The following is a 15,266-nucleotide window of genomic DNA, read 5'->3' as shown; positions in this document are numbered from 1 at the left end:
AGTTATCGGGGTAAGACACTCAAATCTTTTATGTGATGGTTGCAGGCTGAAGGTCTTTGCAAGGGCAACTTTGTCCTTAACAGTTGTTATGTGAACGGTCCTTTTATTTAAAATTAACTGACGTAGGGAAGACACTCAAATATTTTATGGAATTCGCATTGATCATCAGCAAGTTTATGTTTAGAATAGTCGGTACGTAGGGAGCAGTATTATGGACGCATTCCATGCAGGAAACTCCTTCCTCAACAGTAATCCAGCGATTCAAATTTCAAACACGTACGTGACCTCTAGCTCTTAAACCAACTCATGTTGGATTGTCAGTTGCCATTTTACCTAAAAGCAATTAGGGTTAGGAAGAACTTGGTGTAAACCTTTTATGACATGTCGCTTTTATGACATTCGACTGCATCGCACCTCGCAGGCTTTTAAAGTGATCATAGGGAGTGGTGTCGTGAACACCCATAATAGGTTGCATTTATGTGATGATTACGTTGAAAGGCAGAAGCAGGGGAGGTTGAATTTGACAGTACGCTTGTAACTTGGATTTTGCGTCTATAGTTATAAAGCGGAGAATCTGGTTCTTATCTGCTAAGTATTTGTTTCTTGGAGACTAGCTTGATGTTTAAAGGGATCATAAAATTATTGCTCGAGACAAAGCCTGTCATTTAAAGTGAACAGCTCATGAGGTTCGCCGAATCTATTTTCTACTTATAATAACTTTTCATCCATTCTTGCATTGGTTGAATCCAAAGCTAGCTCTGATGGTCCATCATGATCAGGACTTGGCCGGCTTTCTCAGTTGGTCATAGCAACCTGAGCTACACATTCATGGACCACTTCACATGGACTGTAGGGCCCCCCGGGGGGAGGGGGGGGGGGGGGGGAGAGAGAGAGAGGGAGAGAGAGAGAGAATGTATTCAAACATAGTGCCTCCACTAATCAACAATAAAAATGAAAAAGGAGTAGGGCCGGATTTCTTTAGCTTCATGTAAGAACATCTTGCACCGACACAATAGATAGAAACCCTTCCTGATGCGAAGACACGGCTATGCTTATCTAGAGGGCTTAATTATCTTGAGAAGTAAATGGAAAAAGGAAAAGAAATGGAAAGAAAAAAAAAAAGGCCTGTTGTCTGTTGATCAGGAGTCAGATGAGAGAGAAATTAGTGACGTCTCACGAGAACCTTCTAAAAGTCTTGATCATCAAATTGCACCTCCTGAGAATAAAAGGAAGACCAGTTTTACACAACTGATCAAATCATGTATCAATCATGCAGAGCATGTGAAAAGCCATTTCTGTGAATATATCTAATTACCCAAATTAATCCTTTGGTGCTTTGCAACTGAAGCACTCCGTTCGGTTAGCATAATTGTGCACTCCACATCCCATTCTGTCCCATTCAAAGTGAACTACTATCAATAAGAGATAATGCAAGCGTACGTACATAGATATTTCTTGACGCATGAGACAAGAAAAAAGAAGGAAGTTTGGGGGGAGGGGTGGTTAGACTTCTTACAATATAACGTTCCCTGAAAATTACATCATATCATGCTGGAAATCTGATATTAATGATAGTGAGCAAAACAACAAATCTAGGCAGGGTACTTTAAAACCTATGATAATGTTATTCTATGGTGCAAAAAGCTAGCTAGGGTACTGACTTTTACGCATGTGGTAATTGGTAGGCAATGCCCTTGACATTTGTTTCCAACTTTAAAGATTACTGTTCTAATCTTAGAATGCACAACAGTACGGGTAGTGAACGTGAAACTTACGCACGTACCTGTTGCAAATCCAGTCACCAGGTTTCCATCCAGGTGGGACACCCCCATCGGATTCATAAATTCCAGAGCCTGCCATGCCAGCGTAATCACTTTTATCTGCACCACACTTGAAGCAGCTTGATCGGCTGGCGTAGTTGTGAGCACTACAGTTGCAATACCAGTCGCCTGCCAACACTTCTGTCCTGTTATATCCATACGTTGATGGGTCAGGGCCTCCATGCTTAGGGTATCCACAATTTCGGCATGCATCCCTCCTCCTGAAATTCATGTGCTGGCAGGCACCGCACATCCAATCTCCTCCTGACCAGCTCATTTCTTTCTGTATTGATGGAAAGGAAAGGGAACACATTCATCAACACCAATTGGCCATACAAAAAATAGAAAGGAAAGGGAACACGTCCATCAAAGGGTTGAACTATGACTGCATTTTCAACAATAAATGCTAGCTGCATTAATTAGAAACTTACCTTAAGGAGTGATGAATAATGGTTGCAGAAACAGTTTCTACAGTAGCAGCCTGCAAGCACTGGTTTGCACTAGTAGTAGGGATTACTGTCAATGCCGGCTAGCTAGTGATTTTGGTGTTCAGGCATGGGAGGCTTTATATACCACTCCTTAAAGGCGTCATGCGTGGGGCCCTGAATGTGATCCTTTTCCAATTCCTGGCTATATGGTTTCCTTAAGTGGGGTTCCAGAAGGAGAAGTATTTCTTATAAATTTAGATTAAAACCCTCCTGTTACTTCTGCTATACTAGAATTATTCTTGGGAAGTAGGCTTACAATGGTTGAAACTGCTTTAATTAAGTGCATGCACTAAATTTTCCCAAGCGAAAATACCACTCACGAGTCACGACCCTCTTTACACGATTCCCCATGCATTATTGCACGACTTATCTCTTCTCCATATCCATCTCAGTTAGGTGTTATGAGGGGCAGTTGTTATTTGCCAGGTGGCCATGCAATTCCATCTCCGTCGCTTATTCATCTGCAGGCTGGTCTCCACTCGCCAAGCCGACATGTATGCACATACATGGACTTGCATACGTGTAATATTCATCCAACTTGCACGTATATTTGTTTTTCGGTGAAGAACTACTTGTACTAGCTAGCTTGCATATACACCTTCCCTATAAGTTCCTGCTGCAGATGAATCAGTACTTCCACGCGAATCATGTTTTCAGGGGTAGTGAGGGAAATTTATTTTCATGGGGAATAGATTCTTGTTAATGCAATGTCCAATATTACAAATTCTTCCTTCCATTCTCGGCTTCCTTTTTGGCAATAATTGAAATGCCATTCCAAGAAAATTTCGTTGCATATGCATACATACATACATATATATATATATATATATGCCTGAATTCTTTCTTGACATGACGGACTAGAGCTTTTAAAACTTGTGAAAACCTGCCTTCGACATGAGACACACACACCCACAACCATGCATTGGGGTGTATGTAGAGACTGATTTTGGAATTGAAAAAAGGTGTTTGCTTGATGTGCGCTCGACGTGCGCTTGAGTGAAACTCAACCCATGAGTTCACTCAACTTGCGCACTATAGTGGGTTCGAGCGAAGCTCAACTTGTGAGTTCACTCTAGTCTCGCGCGACAGTGAATTCGAGTGAGATACAAATCCTATTGTTCACTCGAGTCCCACTCGATACCCCGCTCAAGCCAATATTTTTTTGGTTGTTTTCTCTATGCATGCTTAACATGCCACTTGAGCGAATAACGCAATTTTTGCCAGATTAGGATTTCCATCGCCATTTGATAGATATATATATATATATGTTATATTTGACTTGTTTTGTACGATTTTTAGCATATTTTGATAGTGAACAATTATCAAGTGAGTGCATTGTGTGAGAGAGCAAAAAGTCCTAGAGAGTGTGAGTTAAGATTGAGTGCTTGTAATTTCCTTTGTTAATAAGATTTCTGCAACTCTATGGACATAGGCAATTTATCAAACTATATATATTGTGTGTCGTGTGATTGATCGTGATTGCTTTTACTTTATTTACCATCATTGGTATGTGTGTTTTGCACAACATTTCATAACAACTGGTATCAAGAGCCAAGGTTTAATCTAAAAGAGAATGATGGTTGGAGATAAAGTGAACGCACCTGGGATCTAGAAGTTCGACGGCACTGATTTTGGATATTGGAAGATGCAGATCAAGGATTATCTATATGGGAAGAGGCTCTACCTTCCACTATTGGAAAAGAAGCCGGAGAGTATAGATGATGTTGAGTGGGCCCTGTTAAATCGATAGGTTCTGGAGATTGTTCAACTCACCCCTTCTAGAACAGTGGCACACAATGTTATTAAAGAGAGAACCACGGTGGATATCATGGTGACTTTGTCAGGTATGTATGAAAAGCCGTCAGTGAACAATAAAGTGAACTTGATGAATAAATTGTTCAATCTAAAGATGTCGGAAGGTATGTATGTAGCTCAATATTTGAATGAATTCAATACGACCACAAATCAACTATCTTTTATAGAGATTGAGTTTAATGATGAGATCAGAGTATTGATTATGTTGGCATCGTTGCCAAATAGTTGGGAGGCCATGAAGATGGCTGTGAATAGTTCAGTTGGCAAGACAAAACGGAACTACGACGACATACATGGCATAATCCTTGTTGAAGAGGTATGTATGAGAGACTCAGGTGAGTTCTTGGGATCAGGATTGGCCTTAAATGTTCATAATCGAGGTAGAGGACATGACAGGTCAAGTGCCAAGAGCATGGGGAAGATCAATCTGGACAACAGATCACATGCTAGAGTTGTGAAAATCCGGGCCACATTAAGAGAAACTGCAAGAATTAAGAAAGTTCTGAGGATGATGTTGTGAATGTAGTGGCAGAAGAAATTCATGATGCTTTACTTCTTGCAGTGCACAATCCAATTGATGATTAGGTGTTGGATTCAGGAGTTTCGTTCCATAGCACCTCACATCGAGAAATCATGCAGAATTATGTTTCTGGTATTTTGAGAAAGTATGCGGCAGATGGAGAGGCACTGGATGTAGTGGGAGTGGGTGATATGCGCATCACACTTCCAAGCATGGGCGTGTGGACTTTACAGTAAGTCAGACACGTTCCATATCTTAAGAAAAATCTGATCTTTGTGGGACAGTTTAATGACAGCAGTTTTACAGTAGCGTTATCTAAAAGGGCTTGGAATATCACTAAAGGTGCATTGGTGCTAGAGCATGGTAAGAGATCTAATCTTCGTATTTAACATCAGGATCCAGTGATGTGCAGGGAAATACAAGAGTGCGAAAAGGCAAGCTTGATCGCACGAAACATATAAGGAAGCCAAAGGGAGTCAACTTTGCTATTTCTCATGAAAGCCTGAGAAAGTTGGTTAAGGTTGTCAAGATTAGTTCGAAACCGGATACTCCTAGTGCAATGGGAGTTGTGATTCACCTTGTGGATGTGCTGACTAAGGGTGATGTACGTGAAAGATTGAAGTCGAGCTTGACATCAGTGCGTCTTCTAGCTTGAAGATGGGAGTTGTAAGCTGCAAAGATGATAGGGTTTGATTGGAAATAGTGGCTGTCATGTGGAGACCCAGTCTCTAAGTGCCAGATTGTTGGAGTGTATGTGGAGACTGTTTTTGGAACTGAAAAATGTGTTTGGTTGATATGTGCTCAACGTGTACTTGAGCGAACTCATGGGCGAAGCTCAACCCGTAAGTTTGCTCGACGTACACTCGACAGTGGGCTCGAGCGAAACTCAACTCGTAAGTTCTCTCAAGTCCCACGCAATAGTGAGTGAGACAAAAACCCTAATGTTTGTTCGAGTCCTGCTCGACACCCTAGTCAAGGCAATGTTGTTTTGATCGTTCGCTCAATGGGCGCTTGACAAGCCGCTCGAGCAAAAAATGTAATTTTTGCTAAATTAGGGTTTCTAGTGCCATTTGAGATATATATATATATATATATATATATATATCATATTTGACTTGTTTGATCAACTTTCAACATATTTTGAGAGAGAACAATTGTCGTCAAGTAAGTGCATATTATGTGAGAGAGCAAAAAGTCCTAGAGAGTGTGAATTGAGATTGAATTATTGTAATCTCTTCTGTTAATAAGATTTCTACAGCTCTATGAACATAAGTAATTTGTCAAACCACGGATATTGTATGTCATATGATTGATTGTGATTGGTTTTATTTTATTTATCATCGTTGACGTGTGTATTTTGTACAATATTTTACAACACCATGCCATGCATGTATTATGCTCTTGATGGTCCTAGCTTGCTGCCTGACGGCCTGCCACCTTAGACCATAGATTTTGAAAATAAAAGAAAAAGATAATGTTGCTAGAGCATCCTAGCTAGCTAGCTTTCAATATTTAAGATCAAGGGGAATGTCTAAAGCAATTTTACTGGAATAAGGAATGCGGCAGACCGACGCCGGATAGAATGGGCATGCAGGAGAACCTTGTCGGCCAGGTAGTTTTAGGAAAAGTGCCACAATAATATTATTAATGAAGTTGAGATTCCTTTTTACCTCTGAAACTGCAACATGATAAACGAGACCATCTCCATGAAAGAATTGTTTTCATCCTAAACTGTGTATATATAATATATACACACACATGCCACACTATCATATTATTATGTAAAATGTGTGAGATTTATTATTATTAGATAACTCTTTATTATTCAACTGTAATATATATATCACATCTTACATATGTACATAGTAAAATGAAAATAGGATGAGAGTATAGACGTGTATAACATTATTGATCTATATATAGTTTTATATAATAATCAATATATATTAAGATATCTCTGGATATACAGCGCCTCTAATTTAAAGAGCTAATGCTTTCAAAGATATTCTTTGTCTAAAAAGTAAAAGCAGCCCTACCTCCCACTTGGGTACAGATCAGATCGTGGATTTGTCCAAAAACCCATTTTTGTTGTATACGTAGCTAGCTAGAAGATTAATTTACAAATAAGAATGTCATAGGACATATATAATCTGCACCCCATAATTAAACTATCCCAGAATATACTTGCATGATGATGAATAATCAGATGGATTTAATTAGTAACGACGTTGCAAAAACCCAGCTAGCTAGATCATGATCTGAATGTGCATGAGAGGTCCACATGATCATTTGCTGACATGGAATTAAAACATATTCAAATCCATATAATAGATCGATCGACCAGATAATTGGCACAGAATGCATGCATGCATGCTTGCGTTTTGACCAGACGATTCGATAAGGAGGAATCATAATCGCCATCTTTTCTTTTTTACCAGACATGATGAATATTCCAAATCATAAAACCTCAGAAAGTGCACCCCCACATCCTTATTCTCGATATGTGACTAATTTTTAAAAGGGACCCACTTCTCTTCAATAATACTTGGAGAATCCACATCCTAATTATAACGACACTAGTCTAGTGTTCACCGAAAAATAGCCGTCGTTGCTTTTGAAATTTGAATATTCCCTTAATCTTTTGCCATATAGAGTTTCATATTTTCAGCCATCATGCACGAGAAACCTTAATATGATTGCTACGTTTAAAAATACAAATGCCTTGGTCATATAAATACAAATTTCGACAGGCTAGCTAGCTAGCTAGGCGTCGGCATGCAACACCAATACTAATATTATTAATTAATACTAAAGATCAAATGCTATAAGGAAGTTCTCCAACATACATTTTCATCTAACCAACATATATGTACTTTATTATTAATTTTATCCTTCTATTTGAAAACACACATATAAGCATTAAAAAAAATGATAAATTACATATTGATTAGGTGAATGTGTACGTGTGGTGTAAACCTTCCATGCAGAACTTCTCTAGGCCCTGTTTGGATTGAGAAACCGTTTCAACTCATCTCATCATTATAATTTTATCAAATTTTCACACAAAATATAATAAACAATTCAACTTTTTCAAATCTCAATTCGACTTTTTTAAATCTCAAAAAAATAATAATATTAAAAAATAATATTCTAACAATATTTTATTTAACTTTTAACTTTTATCTAAAAACATCTTATCTCATCTCATTATCCAAATAGGGCCTAATATTGAGAATGTTTAAACCTAACGTATCATATGAAATCATATATGTCAGTTTGTAAGTTTGTTAAAGACCCAAGCATTGATTCAAAAGTTCTAAAATTGTAGGATACTAATTTGGTTAAACCTTTAACTCTCAGAATCATAACATTTCACCACGCTTCCGAATCTGATTTCCATGGTGGTCTACTCTATCGTCACTGACCCAGTGGTAGCCCTTTCCCTTTTAACGATTTTACTTATCTATCAGTATTCAATGACTTAACACAATACTCATACATAGTACCAAAGCATTTGAAACTCATGACATGGTCTCTGCTCTGATACTAATTGTTAAAGACTCAACCATTAATCTAAAAATTTTAAGACTGTTGAATACTAATTTAGTTAAACCTTAATTAACCCTTAGTTTCATAACATTCCTTTTTTTTTTTTTTTTAAATATCTAAGCACTAATTTTCATTAATATTTGACGTATTTTTCCAATATGCATGGGATTTGATTGGTACGTAGGTTATTCCCATAGCTCATTTACATAACAGCTTTTTCCTTCTCAAAAGTTCCATCCCCACCCACTCATGTATATATCCTAGCTCGTGACCTTGAAAGTGGGAAAACGACTTCTAAGTTGCCAAATTTAACCGGCCAGATCAATTGCCTGCAAGCATCGATCTCTCTGCTATTGACGAATATTCGGTTGTCACTTTCCATTAATTTTCAACAAATTATAATCCTGATCATGTGGATCATAATTTACATAGAAAAATGATAGAGCCACTGAAAAATTTTACACATATTTTGTAATGAATTTTGTTTTTAATTTTTTTTATTTAATGGTACTTAATGATTTTTGTGATTTTGAGATTTTTTTTTATTTTAAAAAATGTTTAAAGGGGTTTCAAAAAGAAAAAAAAAAAAAAAAGGAATTTACACTATTTGGTACCCATGCGGTACCAAATTTTCTGCGTAAGTAGCAGTAATCATTTACATAAGCGAGTTTTCATAAATCTTAACCATTATTTTCAATCGTCTCAATGATAAAAAGTTTTGTTCACATTTAAATGATCGATTATCCCTAAGTCAACTAGGATGTTATTTATCCTGACCCAATTATTCATAAATGAGAAATTCTGAAGACGTAAAGAGATTATATATATAAAAGTAAACGACTTATAAAGTGATGTAATTTTATGTAATCTGTTAGATCTATTTTATAATAAAAGTAACTTTACAATCTAACGTACCATATTAAATTATGTCACTTTGTGGGTTTACTTTTGTGCAATCTCTTTGTGACTAAAATATTTCTCTTCATAAATTAATAAATTTGGTTTAATTTGAATTAATTTCCTAAATTGAGACATTCTAGTTATATTATAGAGGCTTCTAAATTAGTACGTAGAGATGCAAATAATAATACATTACTCATACGAATATAATATTAAGAATAATTCTATTTAAAGGTATTTACACCACATGATACGTTCACATGACATAATTTAATTTAAAAGATAAATTTTAAAAACTAAATCTTATAAATCAAATTATGTGATCATGTGAATGATAAGTGATATAAAGACTTTCAAATAACATGCACTACTTTAATATTAAAGCTTCAAAAGTTAACACCTGCATAATAATAATGCATTGTTGTGTGCATGGCAGGGGGTTATGCATGCCCGCATATTATATAGAAAAATTCAACTTATTATCCCTTACACCACATATTAATATATGATTTGTCATTTTTATCCTTCTATTTAAATGCACATATATAGATGTATAAATATATTTGTTTATATAAAATGACAAATCACATGTTGGTGTGTGGTGTGAAGATGAAAAGTAACATTTTTCAATTATATATTAGGGTGTAACAAGTCCGGTTCGGTTCAGTTTTGGACATATTTTAAAACCGAATCGATAGGCACTGATTTTGAGATTTGAATAACCGATATCACACCGGTTACAACTCTAAACATGTACTTCCTGTTTAACTAGTTTCTATCTGGTTCAATCTGATTTTTCTATTTTTAGTATAGTATTAGTGGATTATATAGTTAGTATAACTATACTGTAGTGATATATGGTAGATTATATAGTGATATAATATTATTATAACTACTAATATTATAGTGATTTACATCTAGTACGGTTCAACATTTTCACAATTTTTTAAGGGCTATATGTGTGTGTGTGTGATCATGTGTATTCTTTTTTCCCCACATCATCTAATCAAAATGCGTAGGTCATGTATGATATTACAGCATGCACTATTAAAAAATATTTATTTGTTGTTAATTATTTGCTACAAAAATAATCATTTCTTATCAAAATGAATCGATATTTTTCATTGCAAATAGTAATTCTTATAGTAAATAGCGTGTTCTAAATATTCGTTTCTCTTGTAGTGTATTTTTTTATCAATTAACATGAATGTCGTCACAAGTTACTTTTATGACTTTTAATCTACTGCATGTCTATACATTGTCGTTTAATGCATGTGCAACTAGTTTATTATATGAGAAAATCTATTTAAAAGCCTTCTTTTTAAGACACATAGCACACCGTTGATGTGGAAGCACATCAACAATACTCAAAATGATTGATGTTTTATTTTTTTTAAGTTATAATGGGTCTCACTTTAGTTATGTGCTAACACACCGACTTCTATATAGCAAAATTCTTATATAAATATAGGTTAATGACACTTTGCCCTATTAAAGTTTTACTCAATTCATAATGTGCCTTCGAAACTAATAATTGAATCAAAGTGGACCCTCGAACTTTCAAAATTTTCCAATCTCCCCTTCCGTCTACTAGCAGCATTAAATCTAATAGAAATTCACTGCACGTGCTATTCATATGCATAACATTCACTGCAAATATATAATTTTTATCTAATTTATTATCATTGACTATATAAAATATAAAATATTATATGCTATCAATTAATAATAAATCATAAATCATTAAATAATTTTTTTATTAATTTATATTTGGTTAACGAATATCAAATAATTTCATTGTGTACATAGATTATTCATACTTCTTGCAACTTAGGTATAAAATAATTTTATATATGGTTAATGACTAATGATTTATTATTAATTGATAGCATATATTATTTTATATTTTATATAGTCAATGATAATAAATTAAATAAAAATTACATCTTTGCAGTGAATTTTTGTTAGATTTAATGCTGCTAGTAGACGAAATGGGAGATTGAGAAGTTTTGAAAGTTCGAGAGTCCACTTTGATGCAATTATTAGTTTCGAAGGCACATTATAAATTGAGTTAAAGTTCGAGTGGATAAATTGTAATCAACCATATATATATGCATGTAGGTTTATGCGATTTGATAATCATGTAAGTACGCTGCCGGCTGGATTGATTAATTAACATGCATGCATGTCATTTACATAGGTACATTTGATATTTGACATTAATATATATATATATATCAATTAAACAGGTCTATTCACTCACTTGACATTCATTCGAATTATTTTTATAAATTTTAGTATATATGTGTTATGTGAGTCTCACATTGGTTTCGTAAGATTCTTGTATAGTCTTTGGCCTCCTATGTATAGGCCACCTTGTGTAGCACAATTGATATATAGAATTGAACAATACAATTCTAACATGGCATTAGAGCCACTACTCTGATCCTTTAAGTACAAGTAGTTTTCATCCTTCTCAATATTCTCCCATTGCCTCTATCTTCTATGACTGAGTCATTCAAGTGTTGCTCACTGTCGTTAGAAAGTTGCAATCGTTGTGAGAACTACTACAAAATTTTAGAATCATCGTGCCTGAAGCTCTGTTATCATGCAGCATACCGTTGGGAAGATCTCATTGAGACCAACTCAATGCCAAAAAAAAAATCATTTAGTCGGAGCTCGCACGGGCCCCCAAGCATCGATGAAAGTTGTTGTGGCGCTACCCACGCGCCTCATGCGCTACACACGCTCTGTAGCCCCACATCCATGTGCTTCACATTGCTGACATCAGCCCTAGTCTTGTTAGCAGCCACGTCATCCTACCACTCCAGTCGCTAGGTGCCACATCAAAAGTCATCCACACCAGAAATGTTCAACGTTGACTTTGATGTTGACTTTTTCTATCCAGGTGTTTGTCACATATTTTCATGTGCTGATCTCAATTTTTCAATCTATTTTTGCATATCTAGTCTCATAATGGCTCAAAATAATGAGATTATTCGTCCTATTCAAGTTATTAGATGGTAAAAATCTATTTGGTGTGGTCTCAACCCTTTCGTAACTTTCTTAAAGGCCATGAACTTTGGTTCTATTGCACAAGTGATTGGACAAAGCCAATGCAAAAAGGAGATGAATGAGCATAACAATGTTTACAATGCCTTCTCAAATGAGATAGTCATAATCACCAGATCGTTATTTGGATGCGCAACACCTCCACTCCGACTGTCTTCAACGTACTTGGTAGCTATGATGATGTTCTATCTGCTTGGACCATGTTAGTTAGGTGTTATGCTACTCCTCATGGGTCCAGAGAGTACCAATTTACGGTCAACTTATATCAGCTCAGATAGGAGCCTGGCCAATCCATCAATGACTTCTTTGATTGTCTTTGTCACATTTGGAATCAAATTGATCTCTTTGACCCACTCTGGAAGGATCCGATGCTGACATGTATGTCATTCATCATGATCAGCATTGTCTCTATAAGTTTCTCATGTCCCTACAGGATGAATTTGAGCCAATCCGTGGTCAACTGCTTAATCGCACTCCGACTTCTTCCCTAGATATTGCTATCAATGAGCTGATCTGTGAAGAAACTCGTCTGCAAACATTACAGACTCAGAACAAGCTCAGTGTCTTGGCTACCACTCCATCAATTTCCTACTCTAACCAAACTCCATCCGAGTTCCAACGAGACTCCAACTCCGACGGAGTCAGAGTTTGCGGAACTAGGAGTCGAAGTCGGAGTTACTCCGACTCTAGTAGTTGGAGGTTAGAGTCGGAGTCGGAATCGAAACCCATGTGGGCTTCGAACTCTGAATTTTTATAAAAAAAATACACATGATCAAAACAACGTCATTCCACTTCAAGAGGAACAACGTTGTTTTTTTGGGCTCTGGTAACGTTTTGTCTTGATCAGGTAAGTAAACAACGTCTTCCTTTTAAAGCGGAATGACGTCATTTCATGAAGGAAGGAGGTCCAAAATGCAAGACCATATTCTTTCCCCTTCACTTTAGCACAACAGTCCCTAATAAGTCACTTTCACACAACTCAGTTGAGCTCCGAACGCCTTCTGTCGTCACCTGAGGCCGCCATTTGCGGTTCTGGCATCACCGGAGTAATTGTAAAAATGATTTGTAACTTTCTCCTCCAATAGATTTGTTGTTCCTCTGAATAATTGTAAAATGTGAAATGTGATTTTTAACTCCCTTTGTGAAATGTGTATGATTTGTTGTTCATTTCAACTACTTTGTTATTTTCATTTCAATGATTTCGATTTTTAAGCTGTTAAATGTAAGAATTGAGGGATTTAGGTTTTGTAAAAATCGAATTTTTTGTTCCAGATGACGTTCACTCGAGTGGCGCTCGAGTGTGGCTTGAACTTCACACAGATTATTCGCTCGAGCCTTTACTTGAGTGTGGCTCGAGCGACATCACACAAATTGTTCGATTGAGCCTTCGCTCGAGTGTGGCTAGAGCAAACATCACATAGATTGTTAAATCGAGCTTTTGCTCAAGTGTGGCTCGAGTGAACATTACAAATTGTTCGCTCGAGTGTAGCTCGAGCGGACGTTCATTTTTTTGTGTTTTATTTATTTTTAAAACCACAAACATAACTAAACACATGTTTTTTCATTTTCTATGTGTTTTCAGTAGATAATTATCATAACATTTAAAATGAAGGTTGTTTGTTAATTATTTCAGATTATTTGCTCAAATTATGGATGTTACACCATCTCATTCTCACCGCAATTCTCCACAAGAGGATGACGCACAGCCGTTGGCGTCACCAATTCGTACTTCAGGCCATACACCCCCTTCTAGAGTAGCTACCTCATGTGCAAGTAATCGAGTCCCAATAGATCTAAAAGACGTTGATATGCTTAATGAGGAGAAGGAGTTGATGAATGTTGAGGCCGATCCACCAACACAACCTAGTAAAAAAAGTTCATAGACATGGAACATTTTACCAAAATTTTTGGTAATAGTGAGAACTCGTAGGCTCGATATCACTACTATATGGACAACTATGTGATTGTCATTCGAAGAAGCAATGCACGTTAGTATTAATAGCACATCTTATGAGCTACTAGCAGTGTAAGATACACAAAGAGTTGGTAGTAACTGATGAGAAGATACTGAGTTACGAGACTTCTACGGCCACTGATAGCACACAGATTAAGAAGCTATCAATCCCTCAATACAGTGAGAAGATGTTGAGGGATGTTCTTGCTAAAATGATCATCACTGATGAGATGCCTTTTACCACAGTTGACAAGGCAAGCTTCTATAAATTTGTGTACACTTTAGAGCCATGATTTCCCATGCCTTTATTGTATACTGTGATGCGCGTCTATTTGAAGAGACATGCCATGGAGAAGGTAGCGATGAAGGAAATGTTTGTCACCAATGGCCAGAGAGTGTCATTTACAACTGATCCATGGACCTCTATACAAAATGTGGGCTACATGTGTATCATAACCCACTTTATTGATAGTGAGTGGACGCTGCAGAAGCGAATTATCGGGTTCAAGTAAATTGTTAAACACAAGGGTTCATCCATTGGCAAGGAGATGGATACTGTATAAAGGATTGGGGGATCAGAAAGGTACTTTATATCACGGTTGACAATTCCAATGTGAATAACATTGCCATTGATTGGTTCAGACGAAATATGATAGTAAAAAAGGGTATCACTCGTGAGAACTAGTTTATTCATGCTCGATGTTGTGTCCATATCATCCACCTCATAGTTTCTGATAGGTTCAAGGAGGTTGATGAATGCATTATTAAAGTCCAGAACCTAGTGAGATATGTGAGGGCTTCCCCGAACAGCTCCAACAGTTTAAGGCAATAGCCAAACAACTTGAGATCCCATATTCTCGTATGTTGCAACTAGACGTTCCGACTCGATGAAACTCTACATACATGATGTTGGATGTAGCGCAAAAGTACCAAACAACATCCAAGCAGATGGAGGTCGAGGATGGGGGCATGAGCTATGCTTTGCTGGAGTCACTTGGGGTGAGAAGGGGGCTCAATGCACTGGACTCTATTGATTGGGCTAATGTCAGGTATTTTGTTCAATTTTTGAAGTTATTTTATGACATAATTATGTGGATGTCTAGGACAAAATATACTACTACGAACATGTACTTCGAGAAGCTCTTGGG

The 15,266-nt window shown here is 36.5% G+C and overlaps 1 protein-coding gene across 2 annotated transcripts; it reads right to left on the bottom strand.

Moving 5' to 3' along the window:
- Positions 1-914: 914 nt before the first annotated feature.
- LOC121251458 (zinc finger Ran-binding domain-containing protein 2-like) lies at positions 915-2,448 on the bottom strand. 2 transcript variants are annotated; one of them, XM_041150717.1, is made up of 4 exons: positions 2,252-2,448; positions 1,776-2,103; positions 1,316-1,390; positions 915-1,216 (listed from the first exon to the last, which is right to left on the bottom strand). In XM_041150717.1, exons 2-4 carry the CDS (start codon positions 2,095-2,097, stop codon positions 1,203-1,205), a joined length of 411 nt encoding a protein of 136 aa, XP_041006651.1. In that variant the 5' UTR covers positions 2,098-2,103; positions 2,252-2,448; the 3' UTR covers positions 915-1,202. The 2 variants fall into 2 exon arrangements, with proteins under 2 accessions (XP_041006651.1, XP_041006652.1); XM_041150718.1 differs by having other exon boundaries at positions 1,784-2,103; positions 2,252-2,413.
- Positions 2,449-15,266: the final 12,818 nt, after the last annotated feature.

This window comes from Juglans microcarpa x Juglans regia, chromosome 2S (genome assembly GCF_004785595.1).
Source record: "Juglans microcarpa x Juglans regia isolate MS1-56 chromosome 2S, Jm3101_v1.0, whole genome shotgun sequence".
Lineage (NCBI taxonomy): Eukaryota > Viridiplantae > Streptophyta > Magnoliopsida > Fagales > Juglandaceae > Juglans > Juglans microcarpa x Juglans regia.
Note: the sequence above shows the minus strand (reverse complement) of the source record. Positions and strands in the feature narration are given on the sequence as shown.

What these genes read in the sequence shown, in the direction of transcription:
- LOC121251458 (XM_041150717.1), bottom strand. Translation starts at nt 2,097, where the DNA reads ATGAGCTGGTCAGGAGGAGATTGGATGTGCGGTGCCTGCCAGCACATG. An exon ending in GATTTGCAACAGGTACGTGC is followed by an intron (nt 1,391 to 1,775) that starts GTAAGTTTCACG and finishes TGAATGGGACAG; the next exon opens with AATGGGATGTGGAGTGCACA.